The sequence below is a fragment of the Mercenaria mercenaria genome, chromosome 9, assembly GCF_021730395.1.
Source record: "Mercenaria mercenaria strain notata chromosome 9, MADL_Memer_1, whole genome shotgun sequence".
Taxonomy (NCBI): Eukaryota; Metazoa; Mollusca; class Bivalvia; order Venerida; family Veneridae; genus Mercenaria; species Mercenaria mercenaria.
In genome coordinates, this window is record NC_069369.1 from 41,730,388 (window position 1) to 41,757,073 (window position 26,686).

The 26,686-nt window shown below is 35.8% G+C and overlaps 1 protein-coding gene across 4 annotated transcripts in view; it reads left to right on the forward strand.

Annotated features, from left to right (window-relative positions):
- Positions 1–26,686, forward strand: part of LOC123546989 (complexin-like) — a 196,688-nt gene that overhangs the window by 139,628 nt on the left and 30,374 nt on the right. For 3 of the 4 annotated variants that reach the window (XM_053551308.1, XM_053551309.1, XM_045333703.2), the window contains 3 exons: positions 3,101–3,264; positions 10,255–10,396; positions 26,367–26,506. In XM_053551308.1, coding sequence (XP_053407283.1) covers positions 3,101–3,264; positions 10,255–10,396; positions 26,367–26,461 — 401 coding nt within the window. In that variant the 3' untranslated portion in view covers positions 26,462–26,506. The remainder of the gene's footprint in view (positions 1–3,100; positions 3,265–10,254; positions 10,397–26,366; positions 26,507–26,686) is intronic. The other variant, XM_053551310.1, reaches the window with a different exon arrangement.

Consider the following 26,686-nt stretch of genomic DNA (forward strand, 5'->3'; position numbering starts at 1 on the left):
GAGGTCATATTTTTCATGGGATCTGCATGAAAATTGGTCAGAATGTTCGTCTTGATGATATCTAGGTCAAGTTCAAAACTGGGTCACGTCCGATCCAAAACTAGGTCAGTAGGTCAAATAATAGAAAAACCTTGTGACCTCTGTAGAGGCCGCATTTTTCATGGGATCTGCATGAAAATTGGTCAGAATGTTCATCTTCATGATATCTAGGTCAGGTTTGAAACTGGGTTGACTGCGGTCAAAAACTAGGTCAGTAGGTCAAATAATAGAAAATCCTTGTTACCTCTCTAGAGGTCATATTTTTCATGGGATCTGCATGAAAATTGGTCAGAATGTTCATCTTGATGATATCTAGGTCAAGTTCGAAACTGGGTCACATCCGGTCCAAAACTAGGTCACTAGGTCAAATAAAAGAAAAACCTTGTGACCTCTGTAGAGGCCATATATTTCATGGGATCTGCATGAAAATTGGTCAGAATGTTCATCTTGATCATATATAGGTCAAGTTCGAAACTGGGTCAACTGCGTTCCAAAACTAGGTCAGTAGGTCTAAAAATAGAAAATCCTTGTGACCTCCCTAGAGGCCATATTTTTCAATGGATCTTCATGAAAATTGGTGGAATGTTCACCTTGATGATATCTAGGTCTTTTTTGAAACTGGGTCACGTGCGGTCAAAAACTAGGTCAGTAGGTCAAATAATAGAAAAACCTTGTGACCTCTCTAGAGGTCATATTTTTCATGGGATCTGCATGAAAATTGGTCAGAATGTTCATCTTGGTGATATCTAAGTCAAGTTCGAAACTGGGTTACGTGCAATCAAAAACTAGGTCAGTAGGTCAGATAATAGAAAAACCTTGTGACCTCTGTAGAGGCCAGATTTTTCATGGGATCTGCATGAAAATTGGTCAGAATGTTCATCTTGATAGTATCTAGGTCAAGATTGAAACTGGGTCACATGTGGTCAAAAACTAGGTCAGTAGGTCAAATAATAGAAAAAACTTGTGACCTCTCTAGAGGCCATATTTTTCATGGGATCTTTATGAAAGTTGGTCTGAATGTTCATCTTGATGATATCTAGGTCAAGTTTGAAACTGGGTCAACTGCGGTCAAAAACTAGGTCACTAGGTCTAAACATAGAAAAACCTTGTGACCTCTATAGAGGCCATATTTTTCAATGGATCTTCATGAAAAATGGTGATAATGTTCACCTTGATGATATCTAGGTCAAGTACAAAACTGGGTCACATGCCTTCAAAAACTAGTTCATTATGTCAAATAATAGAAAAACCTTGTGACCTCTCTAGAGGCCATATCTTTCAATGGATCTTCATGAAAATTGGTCAGAATTTTTATCTTGATGATATCTAGGTCAAGTTCAGAACTAGGTCACATGAGCTCTAAAACTAGGTCACTATGTCAAATAATAGAAAAAACGACGTCATACTCAGTTCATGTGGGGACAGGTGAGCGATTCAGGACCATCATGGTCCTCTTGTTGACTGGGTATTCGAAAAATTTGACCAGAATGATTTTCTTGATGAAATCTAGGTCAAATTCGAATCTTGGTCATCTGGGGTCAAAAACTAGGTCACCTGGTCAGATCAAAGAGAAACCTTGTTTACTGTCTAGGGGCCACATTTTTCATTATATCTTCATAAAACTTGGTCAGAATGTTTGTCTCTGTGAAATCTCGGATGAGTTTTTATCTGGGTCACATGGGGTCAAAAACTAGGCCACCAGGTCAAATCAAAGAAGAAACTTGTTTACTCTCTAGTGGCCACATTTTTCATTATATCTTCATAAAACTTGGTCAGAATGTTTTATCATGAAGTCTTGGATTATTTCGAATCTGGGTCAGGGAGGGTCAAAAACTAGTTTACTAGGTCAAATCAAAGTAAAAGCTTGTTTACACTCTAGAGGGCTTTTTTTGCTCCAATCTTCCTGAAACCTTGTCAGAATGTTTGTTTTTCATGAAATCTTGGTTGACTTCTAATCTGGGTCATGTGGGGTCAAAAAGAAGGTCACTAGGTCAAATCAAAGAAAACGCTTGTTTACACTCGAGAGTTTTTTTTACACATTTTTGGTCCAATCTTAATGAAAATTGGTCAGAATATTTGTCTCCATGAAATCACTAGGTCAAACATGTTTACACTGTTATGGTGTGTTACTCCGGTGAATGACCTAGGGCCATCTTCGCCCTCTTGTTTACTTTATAAATCAGTCTGAAAAGTTAAAAATCGGTCCAAAACCGACAAACTGACAAATTTTCTGAATCCCTGTTCCCTGAACATAAATAGTGGAAACTTTAAAAATCTAACTGCTGGCCCGATTTTTAAATGATTTGATGCAAATGGTCCTTGTGTGACCCTCTACCAAGCTTGGTCAAATTACTCCAATTCGACAAAAAATATGGCTGCCAGGGGATGTGGTCACTTTTCCCTATATGTATGTAGTGGAAACTTTAAAAGTCTTCTTGTTTGATATTGTATCTTAGTGTCCTACATGTCATTATTCCCCCAGCCTCCCTCCCCACCCCCTCAGCACACATTAGCTGGCTGAATTTATTAAGTAATACCTTTTAAGACATTCTTTTCAGAAAAAATTGGTAATACTTCAAAATAATTTCACAGATAATTTCCTTGCATAGCCATCTACCAAAACTATTCAAGCAAGTGGTGTAGCTCATGTGAGCGATCTAGGGCCATCATGGCCCTCTTGTTTAAATAACATATTTAAATACACTATTGTTTTTAAAAACAAAATGGCATCTTGTTGATGGACCTTACTACCAATATTTGATATATCTGAATATATCTAAATTGATATGGTTATTTCATGGATGTTTAATGTAACACGGTAGCATAAATTTATACGGATTTTGTCATGAAGTAAAGGTCTTATTTGAATCTGTTAGCATGTTATAAACAGAAAATTTTGGGTTCTTTACAAATAAGCATAAAATAGAAAGAAAAGTGATTTGTTTTCATTGTGATATCGAAATATATCATTCTGACATTTTCACTTGGGTTGCATTGTCTCCCTTATCGTATATTTCGATATCACACTGAAAACAAACAAATTTCCTCTATAAACTTGTAGGTGCTATGGGTGGTGATGATGAGAAAAAAGATGAAGGTGGAGCTGATGACGGGGAAGATCCTGAGGTTGCTGAAGCACGAAGAGAAGCTGAGGAAAAACGAAAAGAAAAACACAGAAAAATGGAAGAGGAGCGAGAAGAGTTAAGACAGTCTATACGAGATAAGGTTTGTAGTCTGTATGGGTAAACTTAAGTAATAACCTATGCAAGATAAGGTATGTAAGATAAGTAAAATCTTTATGGGATAAAATAAATCAAGTCTTTATGTGATAACATATGAAAAAGTCTACACAAGGTAAGATACTTAAAATCTGTACAAGTTGGGGTATGTACAAAGGTGTGTTATGTCTATATGGGATTACATATGTAACAGTCTATTCAAGATAACGTTTGTAAAGTCTGTGTGAGATAATGTATGTAGAAGTCTATAGACATGGGTTTGAAGTATGTACAAGTCAGTGAGTCTACATGAGATAACGTTTGTAAAGTCTGTGTGAGATAATGTATGTAGAAGTCTATAGACATGGGTTTGAAGTATGTACAAGTCAGTGAGTCTACATGAGATAACGTTTGTAAAGTCTGTACAAGATAAGGTATATAAAGTATACACAATAGGTTTACATGTAAAAGTCTATGACATATTAAAGGTATGAGAAAGCCTATTCAAGATAGATATATAAAAGTCTTTATGTCAGATAAGGTATATAAAGAATATATAGTATGTTAAGTGTATGAGATAGGTTACATAATGTTAAACACTATACAAGATAATGCATACATGTAAAAGTCACCAACCATCATACAATTGTTATTCAGCATTGGGGCATTTGTTTGGGATTTCATTCAGTAAGACCAGGCTAAATAAGGCCCTAATGACAGTCAAAAATATGCATAAATAGTAAAGGCCATTTATGAAAAAAGGGGGAAAAACTCGCAAAGAATTGATTTTTGGTGAAAGCATTATACAATATGTATGTAACAGCATACTAAAAGTATAGATGTTATCTTGGTGCAAAATGCATTTTTTTGGGTAAAAAGTTTAAAAATATAATTGAAACTGTGAATTTCTGGATTGATTTAGGTTCTGTAAGAAAACTGGTTACCATTGTTGCAGGTTGATTTAGGTTCTGTAAGAAAACTGGTTACTATTGTTGCAGGTTGATTTAGGTTCTGTAAGAAAACTGGTTACTATTGTTATATGCCCAAAGGGATGTATTATGTTATGACGCTGGTGTCCGTCCGTCTGTCTGTCCGTTAGAAATTTCGTGTCCGCTCTGTAACTCTTGAACCCCTTGAAGGCTTTCAAGGAAACTTGACACAAATGTTCACCACATCGAGTCAACGTGCAGAGTGCATGTTTTTGATGTCTCGCTTCAAGGTCAAGGTCACACTTAGGAGTCAAAGGTCATATCAGTTTGTTTCGTGTCTGCTCTGTAACTCTTGAACCCCTTGAAGGATTTCAAAGAAACTTGACACAAATGTTCACCACACCAAGACAACGTGCAGAGCGCATGTTTCGGACGACTGGCTTCAAGGTCAAGGTCACACTTAGGGGTCAAAAGTCATATCAGTTTGTTTCGTGTCCGCTCTGTAACTCTTGAACTGCTGGAAGGATTTCAAAGAAACTTGGCAGAAATGTTCACCACACTGAGACGATGTGCAGAGCGCATGTTCTGGATGACTTGCTTCAAGGTCAAGGTCACACTTAAGGGTCAAAGGTCATATATGGCTTTGCTTTGTGTATATTGCTCTGCATTGCAGTGCTCTTGTTTTTATTTGGCAGATCCCTTTTTTGTTCACTTACTATACTTTTTTTTGGAATTACTTCCCTTTTATGTTACTATAAATGGCTTACTTTGAAACTTTTTTATTATTGGCCGTAGGGAAAAACCGAGACGGTACCTCTAATTTTTAGGTGTATTTTTACATACCTGTACCTGGTAAGGATTTTTTTTTGTGGACTTTGAATATTTTTTTTTGTGGACTTAGATTTGTTTTTTGAAGTTTTCCTTTTGTTGTTCCACTCCTTTGGGCCACAACAGTCAAGTTCTTTAAATTTTGCTCCCATCCTATGATGTAATCCTTCGGGTGTGTATTGCCCCGCTTGGCGGAGCTCTTGTTGCAGGTTGATTTAGGTTCAGTCAAAAACAGGTTACTGTTTTTGCAGGTTGATTTAGGTTCAGTAAGAAAAGTGGTTCCTATTGTCACAGATTGATTTAGGTTCAGTAAGAAAACAGGTTACTATCGTTTGCAGGTTGATTAAGTTTCAGTATGAAAATAGGTTACTATTGTTGCAGGTTAATTTAGGTTCAGTAAGGAAGTTACTATTGTTGCACGTTGATTAAGGTTGAGTAAGAAAGCAGGTTCTATCGTTGCAGGTAGATTAAGTTTCAGTGTGAAAACAGGTTACTATTGTTGCAGGTTAATTTAGGTTCAGTGTTTCTATTGTTGCAGGTTGATTAAAATTGAGTAAGAAAACTGGTAACTATTGTTGCAGGTTGGTTTAGGTTCAGTCAAAAACAGGTTACTGTTGTTGCAGGTTGATCTAGGTTCAGTAAGAAAACTGGTTGCTATTGTCACAGATTGATTTAGGTTCAGTAAGGAAGTTACTATTGTTGCAGGTTGATTAAGGTTGAGTAAGAAAGCAGTTTACTATCGTTGCAGGTTGATTAAGTTTCAGTATGAAAACAGGTTACTATTGTTGCAGGTTAATTTAGGTTCAGTAAGGAAGTTACTATTGTTGCAGGTTGATTAAGGTTGAGTAAGAAAACTGGTTACTATTGTTGCAGGTTGATTTAGGTTCAGTCAGAAACAGGGTACTGTTGTTGCAGATTGATTTAGGTTCAGTAAGAAAACTGGTTGCTATTGTCACAGATTGATTTAGGTTCAGTAAGGAAACAGGTTACTATCATTGCAGGTTAAGTTTCAGTATGAATACAGGTTACTATTGTTGCAGGTTAATTTAGGTTCAGTGTTACTATTGTTGCAGGTTGATTAAAATTGAGTAAGAAAACTGTTTACTATTGTTGCAGGTTGGTTTAGGTTCAGTCAAAAACAGGTTACTGTTGTTGCAGGTTGATTTAGACTCAGTAAGAAACCAGGTTACTATCGTTGCAGGTTGATTAAGTTTCAGTATGAAAACAGGTTACTATTTTTGCAGGTTAATTTAGGTTCAGTAAGGAAGTTACTGTTGTTGCAGGTTGAGTAAGAAAGGAGGTTACTATTGTTGCATGTTGATTTAGATTCTGTAAGAAAATATGTAACCATTGTTACAGGTTGATTAAGGTTCAGTAAGAAAACAGTTTACTATTGTTACAGGTTGATTTAGGTTCGGTAAGAAAATATGTTACTATTGTTACAGGTTGATTTAGGTTCACAAAGAAAACAGATAACTATTGTTGCAAGTTGATTAAGGTTCAGTAAGAAAACTGGTTGCTATTGTTTCAGGTTGACTTAGGTTCAGTAAGAAAACTCGTTACTATTAAGACGTTAAACCCAAACACACACACACACTTATGTTCAGTAAGAAAACTGGTTGCTATTGTTAATGGTTGATTTAGGTTCAGTAAGAAAACTCGTTACTATTGTTGCAGGTTGATTTAGGGTCAGTAAGAAAACTGGTTACTATTGTTGCAGGTTGATTTAGGGTCAGTAAGAAAACTCGTTACTATTGTTGCAGATTGTTTCAGGTTCAGTAAGAAAACAGGTTTATTATGGCTCAGTAAGAAAATATGTTACTATTGTTACAGGTTGATTTAGGTTGAGTAAGAAAACAGGTTACAGGTTTATTATGGCTCAGTAAGAAAATATGTTACTATTGTTACAGGTTTTTTATGGGTCAATAAGAAATTATGTTACTATTGTTGCAGGTTAATGGTTCAGTAAGAAAACAGGTTACATTTGTTACAGATTGATTTAGGTTCAGTAAGAAAACCAGTTACTATTGTTTCAGGTTGATTTAGGTGCAGTAAGAAAATATGTTACTATTCTTGCAGCTTGATTTAGGTGCAGAAGAAAACAGGTTACTTACTATTGTTACAGGTTGATTATGGTTCAGTAACAAAATATGTAACTATTGTTACAGGTTGATTAAGGTTGAGTAAGAAAGCAGGTAACAATTGTCGCAGGTTGATTATGTTTCAGTAAGAAAACAAGTTTCTATTGTTACAGGTTGATTAAGGTCGAGTAAGAAAACAGGTTACTTACTATTGATGCAAGTTGATTATGGTTCAGTAAGAAAATATGTTACTATTGTTACAGGTTGATTAAGGTTGAGTAAGAAAGCAGGTAACAATTGTTGCAGGTTGATTTAGTTTCAGTAAAAAAACAGGTTACTAATGTTGCAGGTTGATTAAGGTTCAGTAAGAAAACTGGTTATATTTGTTACAGGTTGATTTAGGTTCAGTAAGAAAATGGGTTACTATTGTTACAGGTTGATTAAGGTTCAGTAAGAAAATGTGTTACTATTGTTGCAGGTTGATTAAGGTTCAGTAAGAAAACAAGTTACTAATGTTGCAGGTTGATTAAGGTTCAGTAAGAAAACTGGTTATATTTGTTACAGGTTGATTTAGGTTCAGTAAGAAAATGGGTTACTGTTGTTACAGGTTGATAAAGGTTCAGTAAGAAAATGTGTTACTATTGTTACAGGTTGATTTAGGTTCAGTAAGAAAACGGGTTACTATTGTTGCAGGTTGATTAAGGTTCAGTAAGAAAACAAGTTACTATTGTTGCAGGTTGATTAAGGTTCAGTAAGAAAACGGGTTACTATTGTTGCAGGTTGATTAAGGTTCAGTAAGAAAACAAGTTACTGTTGTTACAGGTTGATTAAGGTTCAGTAAGAAAACAAGTTACTATTGTTGCAGGTTGATTAAGGTTCAGTAAGAAAACAAGTTACTATTGTTGCAGGTTGATTAAGGTTCAGTAAGAAAACAAGTTACTAATGTTGCAGGTTGATTAAGGTTCAGTAAGAAAACTGGTTATATTTGTTACAGGTTGATTTAGGTTCAGTAAGAAAATGGGTTACTATTGTTACAGGTTGATTAAGGTTCAGTAAGAAAATGTGTTACTATTGTTGCAGGTTGATTAAGGTTCAGTAAGAAAACAAGTTACTAATGTTGCAGGTTGATTAAGGTTCAGTAAGAAAACTGGTTATATTTGTTACAGGTTGATTTAGGTTCAGTAAGAAAATGGGTTACTGTTGTTACAGGTTGATAAAGGTTCAGTAAGAAAATGTGTTACTATTGTTACAGGTTGATTTAGGTTCAGTAAGAAAACGGGTTACTATTGTTGCAGGTTGATTAAGGTTCAGTAAGAAAACAGGTTACATTTGTTAAAGGTTGATTAAGGTTCAGTAAGAAAACAGGTTACTATTGTTGCAGGTTGATTAAGGTTCAGTAATAAAACAGGTTACTGTTGTTACAGGTTCATTTGGGTATAGTAAGAAAACTGGTTACCTTTTTTGCAGAATCCGGACATTTGTCCTGGGGGACAAATGTCCTACAACCTTTTTTTGCAGGTTGATTAAGTAGAACTTTTTTTTTTCCAAATAACTAGAGAATGCTTTGGTTTAAGTTCACATTTGAAACAGAGGTCACTTATGACTGGTAAATGACTCATAAATATTGATTTGATGTCAGTACATCAAATGTCCTGTGCACAGTACCCAGATATTTTCTGTTCCTTGTGCAGTTACTGAATACAGTAGATTTCCACCTAAAGGGCATGCCAAAACAACGGGCAGGCCGAAATTGCGGCCACTTTTTCAAAGTACAAAATAAATTTGTTCTTTATTCATTATAAATATTGACCAGTACAGCGGGCACATCGCTAATGCGGCATTGCGGCCACTTTTTGTGGAACAAACTGCTTATTTACTATATGCTAACTGACCACAACTACGGGCAGACAAAAAGATGGACCCAGACATCCTTTGTTTATTTAACACATTGACCTTGTTTATTTAACAGAGTGTAAATGATGCCCAGCCTCGGGCAATTTACAACAAGGTGCATCGATCAATACATGTGTATTTCAATCAGGTACACTTAATAGGTATCGCCTGGATGCTTGTTATACAAATGTAAGAGCAAATTCAAGCGTTTACAGATCCTTGATGAAATGCTGAAATTATTTTGTCAATTTTGTTGTGAAAACTTTAATTGTTGAGCAATTAGCAGCAGTTATTTTCATGTAAGTCTCATTTTAACCTTTTTGATCTCAAAGAAGAAATTAATTGTAATGAATGATTGACTTTATTGAACATAGAAAATTATGACAGCTTGCACACATTCTTCAAAGAAATTGATTTTTTTTTTTTTGGTCTTTTGTTGAAATCACTTGAGTAAGTCCAATTAATTTGCTGATTAAATGCATGCAGATTTTATTTCATTCTGCATGTTGCAGTCTGACAAAATAGTCATACTCCAAATCAAACATATAAATGAGGGATTTTAAGTATGACACTACATGGTTATATCTAGAAACATCATTATGACCTCACAGTACAATGGTTGTTGACCAGTCAGTAACACGCGAAATCTCAAATTCACTATTAAGTCCAGACCACTATTAAGGCCACTTTTGGTCAGACCACTGGGTGCCCTTAATAGAGAGAATCTACTGTTCATCAAGGGGGGCATTTCGTGTTCTACGAGCTTTTGTTACTATTTTCATCTCAAGCATTTAATTTGTTTGTGTCTTTTCTTGAGGTAAAAAGTGTAATGTTTAATAAAATTGTATTAGTTAACTGAAAATCGGTAAATGCAGTCATTCTCTGCTTCCTCTGGTCTGTCAAGGATTAGCATTAACTCCTACAGTCAATTAGAAACTTTGCCAAAATCCACCTCCATCAGTCTTTTCAAGGCTTTGATTATAGTTTAAAAACCAGTCTCAAACTCCAACACTGATTGGATGATTCTGAGCTCAGATTTGAAATTGACCAATTACAGAGCATCTTATACCTTGAACCCTGTATATTTTCCCTGTGAGGATGCCTTTAGAGTGATTTAAAGATATTCAAAGCTTTCAACCTAATCTAAACTAAAAAGTAAGAAAGTATAAAGGTAGAGTTAAAGAAACTGTTTATATGACCATGTGTTATAATGTATTTTTAATGCAGACTGGTCTTGAATACAGTCTTGTTTCTTTATTTTTGCAGTATGGTTTGAAAAAGAAGGTACCAGAAGAAGAAGGGATGATGCAGCCACCAGAGGAGGCTGGACGTATTGGACGCAAGAAGAAAACACCCGCCGAGCTCGCAGCAGAAGCTAATGCTGACAGCGATGATGAAGATTTTGCAAGTAAATTCTCATCACTGTGTTGTTGTATGAACTTTGTATAGTACATGCTGTATGGAATCACCTTAATAGTAACTTTGTTTGATAAACACTATACACAGCCACCTTATTTGTACTGCAATATAGTAATTATGTAAATAGAAGAGAATGATAACTGCAGAAAGAACTATGTATGAATCAAAATGGCATCACATTTCTTTTTGCAGTTAGCAGTAAATTTAATGCCAAATAAGGTAATGGTGTGCAAGCCTTTGATAATGTTACAACATGTGAGACTGTTTTCATGAGTGGATATTGTTATGGGATGTTGCTGAGCAATACATATCTCCATGGGATTCTCTGAGTTATGTTTTATAGATGTCAGGCAATATGAACCTTTGTATCTATAATTGTACCATATATGGATAAAAGAAGAGGTTGGTTTAAAGAAAGGCATTATACTCTAGATTTTGATCTACATTCCTGTATTCTTACGCTAAATTGTGAGTGAGTGTTGAAATTAATTAGATAAGTGTGTAATTGTGTAACAGAGACACTAAAAATATTTAAAACAGGTCACCTGTGATCATTATTTTTATTATTATACTCATGTATATAGTTAAGAGATTTTCTTGAAATAGATATAGGATTACACTGTCATTCTTTACAAATATTGCTGCTACAAACAGAAGTGCTGTAAGCATTAATTCACTTGATACCAAAAACAAAAAGAAATAGATACAAACAGCTATATGTTGCTCTGATTACTACAGGAGTTTTTGAAAATGATAAAAAAAACCTAAAAAATAAAAAATAACAAAAAAGCATAATTTTTATAAAAAGATTTGAAGATATTTTTAAAAATGAAAATAATTTGCTTGAAATTATGTTTTTGCTTGATATTGTATAAGTGGCTGGGGTTTTTGCTATTGCAGAACAGTGAAATTTCAACTGAATTTAGATCAGTATGTTTACTGTGTTTTTGTAAAGGGTTACATTAGATCAAAGCCATATACATTAACATAAAGTGAGTCTCTCAATTAAATGAGCACTTGTTTTGCCATGTGAAGAATATCTTCATATGTAAAGCTGCTGAAAATACCTCTTTATTATAACCTTGGACCTTTTACAAGCTTTCATTCATTACTAACTGTTCTGAAAATACAAGGGGTGAGAGGGAAAGAGGTATAAATACTTGTGTATTTGTATCCACTGAGACCAGTTAGGCTCTTACCTCTTAGTGCAGTACCAACACATTGGATTCATTGTTACTTTCTCTGATCTGTATGGTATTTTAATGCAGATTCTAATGGAAGACTTTACAAATGTTTAGGCTATAATAATGTAGAAAGCCTAACTTGATATTTATTCCTTAACACCTGTTAGAAAGGGAATGAGATATAAGTATGTTCATTTCATGACTTTCTCATGTCTCATAATAAACTAAACGTAATCATTAAATGTAAAATATAGTTGTGATCAGTTATATACAGCATGTATAATCTGTAGAAAGGTTGTTTACATAATTTATTATTACATGATATTATTTTATTTGTAATATATGTATATAGATTTATTATTATAATAATATTTATTTATTCAAAGAATAAACTTTTCATTTTAGATCTAAAATCTCAATTTAAAGCCTGCTCATTTTACTTCTGTATGATTATAATTATACGCCCGAAGGAACATATTATATTATGACGTTGGTGTCCGTCTGTCCGTCCGTCCATTAGTAATTCCGTGTCCGCTCTATAACTCCTGAAACCCTTGAAGGATTTCAAAGACACTTGGCTTAAATGTTCACCACATCGAGATGACGGGCAGAGCGCATGTTTCGGATGGCTTGCTTCGAGGTCAAAGTCACACTTAGGGGTCAAATGTCATATGACTTTGTTTCGTGTCTGCTCTGTAACTTTTGAAATGTATGAAGGATTTTAAAGAAACTTGGCACAAATGTTCACCACATTGAGACAACGTGCAGAGCGCATGTTTCGGATGGCTCGCTTCAAGGTCAAGGTCAAACTTAGGGGTCAAAGGTCATATTATGACTTTTTCGTGTGTATATTGCACTATATTGTGGTGCTCTTGCTTTTATTTGGCAGATCCCATTTTTGTTCACTTACAAAAATATTTTCATTGAATTACTTCCCTTTTATGTTACTATAAATAGCTTATTTTGTAACTTTTTTATAATTGGTCATAGAGAAAAACCGAGACCACTTTTCTGTGGAACAACATGGATGGTACCTCCAAGTTTTAGGTGTATTTTCACATATCTATACCTGGTAAGGATTTTTTTTGTGGACTTATATATTTTTTTTTCTGTTGACTTAGAATTTTTGTTTTGAATTTCTTCCCTTTGTTCTTCCTGTCCTTTGGGCTTCAACAGTTAAGTTCTTTAAATTTTGCTCCTATCCTCCTCTGATATAACCCTTCGGGCGTATATTGCCCCGCTTGGCGGAGCTCTTGTTATATTTTATAACATAGAGGATATGTGTTTGTTTCAGTGTAGGATTGAAATATCTTTCACGAATTGAACACCAGATGCAATATTTTCACAATTGGCATAGCAATGAGTGGAAATGTAAGATATGGTGTTCATGAGTAAAGATATTTTGATCTTTCATGTAAAACAAACAGGTTAACTTTTTATTTCATGTTTTGACTAAATTTAACCATTTTATAATTTCTTACCACTAAAAAACATATTTGATATTTTTCACTGTGAAAATACCTGATATATTTTACTCTAATATTTTGATTCTCTGTAAAACCTGTAATAAACTCGTATCTGTTTACTTTTTATTAAACAAGAGGCATATCTTTGCCCCCAAAATTTTTAAGGAGAGCACTTAGAGTTCCTATGTCTGTCCCATCATACAGTTTTCACCCAGTTCAACTAGACATATAGGCATATTATGGAAATTTAGATGTCTGATTATTATTTCTTGAGTTATGCCTTTTTCTTGGTCAGCCATATTACAACTACATCTGTAAGTTCTGTATTCAACTCCTACAGTTTCCAACCAGTTCAAATAATACTTGGTAAACATCATCAACATGAATATATAGGAACATGCACATTTTATCAGGACTTCCATGTTTGATTATTATTTTTTTGAGTTTTGCTCCTTTTCTTTGACTTAGCAATATAAGAATTACCTCTGTACCTTGTGTTCTTAGCTCATTCTAAAGTTTCAGTTAAATTCAAATGAAATGGAGTATATGCCAATAATGGGAATGGATTTAAACTTCACACATTTGTCAAGTGTGATGAGCTGCCATGCATTGTACAGGTTTCATAACTCTGTTTTGCTTTTTTACAAATTTATGCCCCTGTTTTGACTTTTGTTTTCATTTAATTGACAAGGTTGTTGAATAGTGGAACTTTGCTTGTCCTGCGACAGCTCTTGATTAGTTTTGCTCTTGGACATATTACAACTACATCTATACCTAGTGTACACAATTTTTACTATGGTATCCATTATCAATATGAATTTAGATATTTCATGTCAAGATTTTTGTTTTTAGTTTTCCAGGTAATATGAATGTTTACTTAGTCTTGCAATAAACACTTAAAATATGACTGTACACTGAAAATAAGTAGGGGCACCAGTGTCCTGGCACCAGGTTCCTATGGACATCGACTTTTCACTGAGAAAAGTCTGCTGTCTGCTTTTCCAATATTTATCATTCCAACAAATTACAGGATAATGTATGTAATTAACTTAATTTTGTATATATGATTCCTGCAGTCTGAATGAATTCATTAATAATATGGCAAAATATAAGATGATTACTAATTATCTCATGATATTTATTAGATTTTAATGAATAAAGTATCTGGTTACCATGACAGTGCAAACATGCTTTTCCCAATAGAGTTCAGTTAATTTTCAGAATTAAATAGTCATTAATGAGAAATATAACAAAGATACTGGTGATTTTTGGTTAGTTTTTTGTGCCCCCCCCCCCCCCCCCCTATTTGAGTGGTGGGGGCATATAGATTTGGTCTTGTCCGTGCGTCTGAAGTTCGTGACACGCCTAGCTCAAAAAGTATTTGATATAAATTGATGAAACATTGCACAAGTCTTTATCATGATATGAACTTTCGTACCTCCTATTTTTCATCTGGCTCCACCCCCTATTTCCAGAGTTATAGCCTCTGAAATAGTAAAAACTGCACATTTTCACCTTGTGATGCGCCTAGCTCAAAAAGTATTTGATATAGATTGATGAAACCTTGCATGAGTCTAAATCATGATATGAACTTGCTCCACCCCTTATTTCCAGAGTTATGGTGCCTGAAAAAGTCAAAAATGCACATTTGCACCTTGTGACATGCCTAGCTCAAAAAGTATTTGATATAAATTGATGAAACCTTGCATGAGTCTTTATCATGATATGAACTTGCGCTCCTTCTATTTTTTGTCTGGCTCAGCCCCCTATTTCCAGAGTTATGGCCCCTGAAATAGTCAAAAATGCACATTTTCACATTGTGACGTGCCTAGCTCAAAAACTATTTCATATAAATTGATTAAACCTTGCATAAGTCCTTATCATGATGTGAATTTGCGCACCTCCTATTTTTCATCTGCCTGCGCCCCCTATTTCCAGAGTTATGGTCCCTGAAATAGTAAAAAATGCACATATTCACCTTGTGATGTGCCTAGCTCAAAAAGTATTTGATATAAATTGATGAAAACTTGCTTGAGTCTTTGTCATGGTATAAACGTGCGCACCTCTTATTTTTCGTCTGGCTCCACCCCATATTTTTCAAGTTAGGCCCCTGAAATAGTCAAAAATGCACATTTCACCTAATAATGAGCCTAGCTCAAAAAGTATATGATGTAAATTCATGAAACCTTGCTTGAGTCTTTATTATGATGTGACCTTGCACACTTGGCATTCTTCTTGAGAATCTAAGCGCTTATTACAGAGTTATGGTAGATTTTATTAAATATTGGATTTTTTGTTTGTGATGCTCGTAGCACAAGAAGTATATGGCCTAGAATAATGAATCATTTATATAAAATGTTTGTTGAGGCTATACCCCCTTAAGACTGCAAACAATCGAATTATTGCCCCTTATTTGTGACAAATGTACCAGTGGGAGAACACCCTGTGTCATAATGTGCTGTACATACTCTGCTACAAATGTATGTTTGTAAGTTTTAAGCTTGAATGCAGAATATTTCAGAATGTACATAGCATAGTTATATATCAGCAAATTAGTGTAAGCAGTAAGCTTGTGTATATGTATGGGAATATGTATGTGAGCTTGTATTCAGGACAATATAGTGTGTAAGGATATAGCAGAATGTGCATTGTAAGCTTATGTTTAGATCATTTCAGTATAAAATACTATATTACAAGAGAATGTGCATGCAAGCATGTATCCAGAACATTATGGTGTTAGAATATTCTATTTTGGACTTGACACTATCCTGACCATTTAATGAGAGAATTGACAAGTAATAATGGCAAACCTAATGGCTTTCCTAGGCACCCTGGGACTGGTAGCATTACCAGAGTTTCTGATTAATCAGCACATTTGATAATTTGACAGTTAGATTTTATACCAGAAAGCAAGTGTAGGTGTAGATTATATATTTTTGTTTGTGAGAGTTTCAGATAATTTATTCCCTCATTGTAATAACTATATATGTTACAGTGTAACAAGAATTCTGTTAACTGACATGGCCCACATCTTAGTTTGCTGATTTGGATTCATATGCCCCATAAACTCTGGATTTGAAATTCATTCGGGTAGTCATTTGAGGAAGTTATCCAGCTGGCCTGCCGGAGGATGGTTGTTCTACCAAGTTACCTGCCTGTGCCTAAAATAATGCCTTAACCCTTTTACTGCCAGGCACTTAATTTCCAGTATGTTCCTGTGGTATTGCCAGGGAATTTCTAAGAAACAAGGGTTAAATTAAACTTGCCTTTTGAATTACAAACTTTGCATTTTCTTGATGTTGAATGAGCTTTTCCAGTCTGTGGAATTTTTCGAGGAAAATGACATTCCCGCAACCAAGCCAAGTCCTACTGCTGGAGCTGAGTGATCATCGTTTGGTTCTTGTATACATCATCAAAGAGTATATCTGTAACAACAGTATGTTGAAAACCAAAGAAATCTAGTTTCCTGACACCAGGGGCCTTGTTGTATACAATGTAGGAATTCAACAAAGAAACCTGCAGAAGGTGTAACAGGACTTTGTTGTACCAATGCATAGTTTTGCGTGTAGCATCATAGGGCTGAAGCATTTGGTCAGCTCGATCGACAGCCCCCATGTTAGAGTTACAAGACACTACACAACTTGGTTTTGTAGCCATTTCATTCCTATTCCTTTTATGAACCATTTTGGTGCTCTTATCATGTATTGTGGTAATCATATATGCTGCTTTGCTCAATTTCCATTTTACATACAGGACTGGACCATTTTTAAGCAGAGTGCTTTCATATCACAAACTGAAAAAGAAAAGCAACTTCCATTATAATATCAGTCTGGTAACTTGCGTTGTGGTGTATTATAATATTTCCATATTTCAAGGTCAATAACTCAGGGATGTTTCTATTCAGAGTCCTGACAAATATCACTTACATTTACATATATACACGCAGAAACTTTACTCAGACAGAGTACCATCAACATCTTTTGGTAAAAACATTTGATTACAATTTTTCTTCAATAGGCTAGATAACAAATAATCTGATATATTCAAAAGATAATTTCAATTTTATGAGTGTCACTAAGTACCGTAATAATTCTATTTATAGCCCATGCTCTAATAAACGCCCAGTCCCGACTTTTTGTAAAAAATAACGGCCTTTTTTAAGAAAAAAATCAAAAATACGATGTTATCTGATAAGTGCCCATCCAATGAATTTTAGAAAATAATCCTACCTTTTATCAGTACAGCAAGTTTTCTTATTTCCCTTCTGATGTAAGATCGTACATCACTTTTCTTGTCTTTAATTCCATATATTTTATATGAACACAATGCCCATTCATTGCAGGAAAAATAGCACTATCACTGTGTTCGTTTTCAGGTTCTAATATGCATGTCAGTATAGTTCCGAAAGGATGATTATTTTTATGAACATGATAACCTTTTATGCCTGCTTTAACTGAAACTAACACAGATGCCTCCATATCATATATACATGTAATGTGTATTGACCCAGGTAAACATGTGCTAATGCAAAGGCGTGCGCTTTTCGTAATTACGTCATGTCACTAGTCTGGCATTTTGAGACAGGGGTCCCGCAAGGGAAATTTAATCAATATTGGATTCAAGGCGCTTTGATCTAAAGCAATAGGGTGTTGTTTAAATTTGCTTGAAAATGACAGAATCACGAACAAAAATACTTAATACTATATTCATGACAGAATAAATTAAATTTAATCATGTATTTTGTGAGTTTTGCTTGGCCGGTTAAAGTACCGATCTAGTACGGCCGTTATCGATTTTTGTACGACTATCACATCATTACTTTCTTATAGTCACCGGTATATTTGAAAATAAATATTGCATACATCAAGATTTTGAATGTTTGCTGGTGATTTGTCTCTATTATTCGCCCATCCCAAACTTTTGAGCCGACTGTGTTTCTAATAAACGCCCGGGCTATAAATTGAATTATTACGGTATTTGTGAAAAAAAAAAACAGTTTTGAAATACCATTGTCAAGCTGTAGGTCTCTGACAGCTTAGGACATCTGTTTTCGCTTAGGACATCTGTTTTCACGAATAGTTCCACAGCAGACTGTGTTCTTTTGTTTCATGTACAAATACAGCTGGTGTCCTATAAACCAGTTATCCATGTACAAGTGGTAACCTTTACCAAGGAGTGGAAGTGTTACACATAAACACGACAACCTTCTCTGTCATCGTAAGGTTTTGGCGTCATCAAGCAGGGTCTTCTTTGCCAGCGTATATGTGAAATCTGCATGTACTTATAATGTACTTATACTCTGATTTCTCGCACACGTTGTATCATTTTATGCCAGATCTTGCTGGCTTTAGGAGAATATATTGTTTGAACACTAGCTGACCTTTAAACAAAAGAAATGACTCATCTACAGCTTTTCTTTTTGAGGAGTGTAAACAGATTCAAATTTGTTAATGTGCAATGTCAGGACACAGTCTATCCCTGTCTGGAGCATTACATGGAGGTTTGTATTTACTGTCATTTACATGCCAGAAACAAAGAATCTCTTGAAATCTGTTTCTTGGCGTAACATAAGGAAATATAGGCATATACAATACCGACAGATTGCTCTAGTATGATTCAATTGTTGATTTATCCACAAACCCAGTCAATAGTTGCAACGCAATGAACTGCTGCATTGTTACTCTGTCGACTTCTGACCACGATCTAAGGCGACTGTGATTTTTTAGTGGCCTCCTAATTTCTGCTTGTCTAATTGTCTGACTACTTATTAGTCTCTAACACTAAATGATCTAAAAAAAAATCATCAGTCAAGTACAAGCGAAAAAAGTCAATTGGTCTTTCACCATCAGGTATGACTTCAATACCTGACATAGCAGTAATGCAGGGATTTCTGGCTGCTGTCCATCTGGAACAATTAGAGAACTGTTATCAAAGTTTCTTATTCCTCATACACCTTTACCCCTTCCCCTTCCATGCATACCTCTCCCTCATCCCACTTGTACCTGTGCACCTCATCTTGCTAAACCTCTTCCGCGACCACAACCACTTGTAACACTAACAGGTGGGGTAATATTTTCACAAGAACTGTCATTGTTATCTGAAGAATTATCGCTGTTATCACTCTCTGATATAGAATAGTCACTGTCCAGATCCGCACAACTTGTATCAAAATCACTCCTTTAACTGGAATCATTGTTCCTTATCAAGCGTGAAATGTCAACATCACCTGTACGAATTATCCTTATCCGAGTCATTATCTGAGCTATTATCCAAAGAATTGTCACTCTGGATATCTTCAAGTAAATCATCAGATGAATCATTGCCTAACATACTAAGTACATCTTCAGTCGAGAGTTTTTAGCTCACCTGAGCCAAAGGCTCATGGTGAGCTTTTGTGACCGCTCAATGTCAGTCGCCGTTGTGTGTCGTGTGTCCGTCAACATTTTCTAAAAAAATCTTCTTCTTGAAAACCACTGGGCAGAATTACACCAAACTTCACAGGAATGATCCTTGGGTGCCCCCCTTTCAAAATTGTTCAAAGAATTGAATGTCAGTCGCCGTGTGTCGTGTGTCCGTCAACATTTTCTAAAAAAATCTTCTTCTTGAAAACCACTGGGCAGAATTACACCAAACTTCACAGGAATGATCCTTGGGTGCCCCCCTTTCAAAATTGTTCAAAGAATTGAATTCCATGCAGAACTCTGGTTGCCATGGCAACCGAAAGGAAAAACTTTAAAAATCTCCTTGTCCAAAACCGCAAGGCATAGAGCCTTGATATTTGGCATGTGACATCATCTAATAATCCTCAATGAAGATTGTTCAAATTGTGCCCCTGGGGTGAAAAGAGGCCTCGCCCCAGGGATCACAAGTTTTACATAGACTTATATAGGAAAAAACTTTAAAAATCTTCTTGTCCAAAACTGCAAGGCATAGAGCCTCAATACTTAGCATGTGGCATCATCTAATGGTCCTCTATGAAAATTGTTCAAATTATGCCCCTGGGGTGAAAAGAGACCCCGCCCCAGGGGTCACAAATTTTACATAGACTTATATAGGAAAAAAACTAAAGATCTTCTTGTCTGAAACCACAAAACCTAGGCTTTTGATATTTGGTATGTTGCATTGCCTAGTGGTCCTCTACCAGAATTGTTCAAATTATGTCCCTGGGGTGAAAAGAGGCCCTGCCCTGGGGGTACTAAGTTTTACATAGACTTTTATAGGGAAAAAAACTTTAAAAATCTTCTTGTCTGAAAGTTCAATGCCTAGGCCTTTGATATTTGGTATGTAGCATTACCTAGTGAATCTCCAACAAGATTATACAAATTATACCCCAGGGGTGAAAAGAGGCCCCGCCCTGAGGGTCACTTGTTATATGAGTTATATAGGAATAAATACTATCAGATCATATTTCCTAGACTGTTTAATTATGCCCCCCTTCGAAGAAGGAGGGGTATATTGTTTTGCAGATGTCGGTCAGTCGGTATGTAGACCAATCTGTTGCTGGATGATAACTCAAGAATGCTTGGGCCTAGGATCATGAAAGTTGATAGGGAGGTTGGTCATCACCAGCAGATGACACCTATTGATTTTGAGATCAGTATGTCAAAGATCAAGGTCACAGTGACCTGGAACAGTTAAACGGTTTCCAGATGATAACTCAAGAAAACTTAGGCCTAGGATCATGAAAGTTGATAGGGAGGTTGGTCATGACCAGCAGATGACCCCTATTGATTTTGAGGTCAATAGGTCAAATATCAAGGTCACATTGGCCAGGAACAGTTAAACGGTTTCCGGATGATAACTCAAGAATGCTTGAGCCAAGGATCATGAGTTGATAGAGAGGTTAATCATGACCAGCAGATGACCCTGTATAGATTATGAGGTCAGTAGGCCAAAGGTCAAGGTCACATTGACCCGGAACAGTTAAACCCTTTCCGGAGGACAACTTGAGAACGCTTTGGCCTAGGATCACAACACTTAATTGGGAGGTTGATCATGACCAGCAGATGACCCCTGTTGATTTTGAGGTCAATAGGTCAAAGGTCAAGGTCACATTGAACCAGAACAGTAGAATCTTTGTTTATAGTGAGCAAATAATTTCTGTTCCGTGTGCATTTACTGAATGCATCAAGGGGGGCATTTCTTGTTCTACAAGCTCTTGTTATAATTAGCTGATAACCCCAAGCGATTAAGGTTCACTTGACAGTGACCTTGACCTACTGACCTACTTTCTTGTTTTTTAAGATACAGTCTTTAAATTTGGATGACTTGTACAGTTTTGCACACCGATCTTAAAACTGACTTTCAGTGACCATGAATATGACCTACTGACCTACTTTCTTATATTTTAGCATCAGTTTGCCATTTTAAACATGTGGCTCATATTACTCAGGTGAGCGATTCAGGGTCACCATGACCCTCTTGTTTACATTTTCTTGATGAATTGTTATTGTTAGCTCACCTGTCACAAAGTGACAAGGTGAGCTTTTGTGATCGTGCGGTGTCCGGCGTCCGTGCGTCTGTAAACTTTTGCTTGTGACCACTCTAGAGGTCACATTTTTCATGGGATCTTTATGAAAGTTGGTCAGAATGTTCATCTTGATGATATCTAGGTCAAGTTCGAAACTGGGTCATGTGCCTTCAAAAACTAAGTCAGTAGGTCTAAAAATAGAAAAACCTTGTGACCTCTCTAGAGGCCATATATTTCACAAGATCTTCATGAAAATTGGTCAGAATGTTCACCTTGATGATATCTAGGTCAAGTTCGAAACTGGGTCACATGCCATCAAAAACTAGGTCAGTAGGTCTAAAAATAGAAAAACCTTGTGACCTCTCTAGAGGCCATATATTTCACAAGATCTTCATGAAAATTGGTCAGAACGTTCATCTTGATAATATTTAGGTCAAGTTCAAAACTGGGTCACTTGCCATCAAAAACTAGGTCAGTAGGTCAAATAATAGAAAAACCTTGTGACCTCTCTAAAGGCCACATTTTTCTTGGGATCTGTATGAAAGTTGGTCTGAATGTTCATCTTGATGATATCTAGGTCAATTTTGAAAGTGGGTCTCATGCCTTCAAAAACTAGGTCAGTAGGTCAAATAATAGAAAAACCTTGTGACCTCTCTAAAGGCCATATTTTTCATGGGATCTGTATGAAAGTTGGTCTGAATGTTCATCTTGATGATATCTAGGTTAAGTTCGAAACAGGGTCATGTGCGGTCAAAAACTAGGTCAGTAGGTCTAAAAATAGAAAAACCTTGTGACCTCTCTAGAGGCCATATATTTCACAAGATCTTCATGAAAATTGGTCAGAACGTTCATCTTGATAATATCTAGGTCAAGTTCGAAACTGGGTCATGTGTCGTCAAAAACTAGGTCAGTAGGTCAAATAATAGAAAAACCTTGTGACCTCTCTAAAGGCCACATTTTTCATGGGATCTGTATGAAAGTTGGTCTGAATGTTCATCTTGATGATATCTAGGTCAGTTTCGAAAGTGGGTCACGTGCCTTCAAATACTAGGTCAGTAGGTCAAATAATAGAAAAACCTTGTGACCTCTCTAAAGGCCATATTTTTCATGGGATCTGTATGAAAGTTGGTCTGAATGTTCATCTTGATGATATCTAGGTCAAGTTTGAAACAGGGTCATGTGCGGTCAAAAACTAGGTCAGTAGGTCTAAAAATAGAAAAACCTTGTGACCTCTCTAGAGGCCATACTTGTGAATGGATCTCCATAAAAATTGGTCAGAACGTTTGCCTTGATGATATCTAGGTCAAGTTTGAAACTGGGTCACTTGCCTTAAAAAACTAGTTCAGTAGGTCAAATAATAAAAAAAACCTTGTGACCTCTCTAGAGGCCATACTTTTCATTGGATCTGTATGAAAGTTGGTCTGAATGTTGATGATATCTAGGTCAAGTTTGAAACTGGTTCAGCTGCGGTCAAAAACTAGGTCAGTAGGTCTAAAATTATTAAAATCTTTTGACCTCTCTAGAGGCCATATTTTTCAATGGATCTTCATGAAAATTGATTTGAATGTTCACCTTGATGATATCTAGCTCAGTTACGAAACTGATTCACGTGCGGTCAAGAACTAGGCCAGTAGGTATAAAAATAGAAAAATCTTGTAACCTCTCTAAAGGCCATATTTTTCATGAGATCTTCATCAAAATTAGTGAGAATGTTCACCTTGATAATATCTAGGTAAAGTTCAAAACAGGGTCACGTACCTTCGAAAACTAGGTCAATAGGTCAAATAATAGAAAAACCTTGTGACCTCTCTAGAGACCATATTTTTCAATGGATCTTCATGAAAATTGGTCAGAATTTTTATCTTGATAATATCTAGGTCAAGTTTAAAACTGGGTCACATGAGCTCAAAAACTAGGTCACTATGTCAAATAATAGAAAAAACGATGTCATACTCAAAACTGGGTCATGTGGGAAGAGGTGAGCGATTCAGGACCATCATGGTCCTCTTGTTTAGTGATTTTGAATGATGCATACATGTATCATTTTCAATTTGTATTTGGAACAAGAAGCTAAAATCAAATTAAATGTTAATTAAATTTCAAAACTTTTTATCACGTACATTTTCAGATGCTAAATTATGAGGTCAATGCTGATCAAGCCGATTTCTTTTTGAAGAGGTATTGTTTTTGATGCATTGTAGTAAATTTTGAACAACTTTATTGAAAGACAAGTATAAAAGCAATTCATTGTGAAATTTTAACCTCATGTTGGGAGTCAAACACTGGCACTCTTTTCTTTATGATATCTTGAGCATACTTTTAAAACTCACATTTCTAATTTTACTTTTATAAGGCATTATAAAATGGTTATCTCTAAAAGGCAGTGTTTTCCATTAATTGAATCCTTAGTACACTTTTATTCTGAGTTGTGTTTGGTTTCAGGAGTATTTTTGGTTCTTTTATTCAGTACAAGATACAGAATACTACAATACATATTATATCTGAGTGTCATTAAAAGTTAAACTGTGTATATGAGCGGTGATAGTGTACATAATATGAAAGTTAGTGACAGACAGTACTGTATATATGTGTATGTTGGTGAAAGACATTACCATATGTATGTAGATGTCAGTGAAAGACATTACAGTGTATAATGTGAACATCAGTGAAAGACAGTACTATATGTATGTGAATGTCAGTGAAAAGCAGTATTCTGTGTATGTGAATGTAAATGAAAGGCAGTACAGTGTATATGTGAATGTCAAGTGAGAGGTATTCCTGTATATATGAGAATGTTAGGGAGAGACAGTACTTTATGCATGTGAATGTCAGTGGAGGACAGTACTGTATGTATGGGAATGTAAGACAGTACTGTATATATGTTAATAATGTCAGTGAAAGGCATGTGTGTTCGGGTTTAACGTCTTTTTATGCCCCCGAAGGAAGGCATATAGTTTTTGAACCGTCTGTCTGTCTGTCTGTCAGTCTGTCCGCAATTTTCTTGTCCGGTCCATATCTTTGTCATCGATGGATGGATTTTCAAATAACTTGGCATGAATGTGTACCACAGTAAGACGATGTGCAGTGCGCAAGACCCAGGTCCATAGCTCAAAGGTCAAGGTCACACTTAGACGTTAAAGGATAGTGCATTGATGGGCGTGTCCGGTCCATATCTTTGTCATCGATGGATGGATTTTCAAATAACTTGGCATGAATGTGGACCACAGTAAGACGACGTGCAGTGCGCAAGACCCAGGTCCGTAGCTCAAAGGTCAAGGTCACATTTAGACGTTAAAGGATAGTGCATTGATGGGCGTGTCCGGTCCATATCTTTGTCATCGATGGATGGATTTTCAAATAACTTGGCATGAATGTGTACCACAGTAAGACGACTTGTCCTGCGCAAGACCCAGGTTCGTAGCTCAAAGGTCAAGGTCACACTTAGATGTTAAAGGATAGTGCATTGATGGGCGTGTCCGGTCCATATCTTTGTCATCGATGGATGGATTTTCAAATAACTTGGCATGAATGTGTACCACAATAAGACGACGTGTCACACGCAAGACCCAGGTCCGTAGCTCAAAGGTCACACTTAGACGTTAAAGATCATTTTTCATGATAGTGCATTGATGGGCATGTCTGGTCCATATCTTTGTCATTCATGCATGGATTTTAAAATAACTAAGCATGAATGTGTGACACAGTAAGACGATGTGTCGCGCGCAAGACCCAGCTCCGTAGGTCAAAGGTCCTAAACTCTAACATCGGCCATAACTATTCATTCAAAGTGCCATCGGGGGCATGTGTCATCCTACGGAGACAGCTCTTGTTCAACAATTTTTCAGTCATATAAACGACGGTGTCTACTTGTAGCAGTGAGCACAGTGCTATATGTATGTGAATGTAAGTGAAAGACAGTGCAATATGTATGTGAATGTAAGTGAAAGACAGTGCTATATGTATGTGAATGTCAATGGAAGACAGTGCTGTATGTTGTAATTGTCAAAATAATTTTTGTCATAGTGTAATTTAAATGAATCAGATACAGCTGTAGGACAAGGAGATACTTTGCAGACCAGACAGGACCCGTTAATCATCCTGATCCATCTTATTAAACTGTTAGATCAGAAAGTCTCATAATAGGTGGTAAAGAAGGTAGTACTTAATTACTGGAGTGGTATGTGACTAGATTTAGTTAAGAGTTTGAACTTTAAGCACTTTTTCAGAAACTTCTAAGCTATTGACATACATTGATTTGGATACCTTTCCTTCATTTTACACATTTCAGTCACTTGGTTTTATAATATACTGAGTAGAACAAAAACCTTCACAGTTTGCTCTTGTAGCCAAGAATCAAGACAACATTGCTGTGATGATCCAGGATATGAAATTTAAGTATTTAGATTAAAAGAAACTATTACACTATTTCTTGAAGTTTTAAATTCTGTTCTTAAAAATTGGCTTGTCTAACATATGATACATATGATACTTTGTAAAGATATGTATAAACTGGATCATGTATAAATGTGGTCTGTGTTTTTACTTAGCATGTAGCCATATTTATACCTTTACCTCATACATGTAATATCCTAATTCTTGACTCATCACAATGAAATTATTTAATTAAGGATGTATGGCAACAATGATATTTTGTTGTCAAAAGTATTTTATTTTGTCTTAGATATATTTCTTTGTAGTGGATACTTTGGTATACAATTTTATAAGAACTTTATGTTCATCATATATGATAAACTAGAGCAGTGTAGGTATATAACATGTATGGAGGCTGTGCTGTTTGTGTTTGTTCCAGACTAACCCTTTACTGTTTACTTGTTTCAGAGCTGCCTGGCAATTTAGGCGAGATAACTAGCAAAGTTACAGAGCTACCGTCTAAGTTGGCCCAGGGTGTGAGTGATAAATGTCTTCTGCAGTAGACACATTCACCCCTGCCCCCAACGTGGCGGCAACCATTCCATCCTGTAAGTGTCACTGCATGTGGCTGACTTCACTCGCTTTAACCATCACACATTAATGTGTTTTGCACAAGAAGATTATAATGTTCTGTCTAATGTTTCACCATGTAAGAAACACACGCTGTACATGTCTCACCCCATAAGAAACTCTCTGAACATGTCTCAGCCCATAAGAAACTCTCTGAA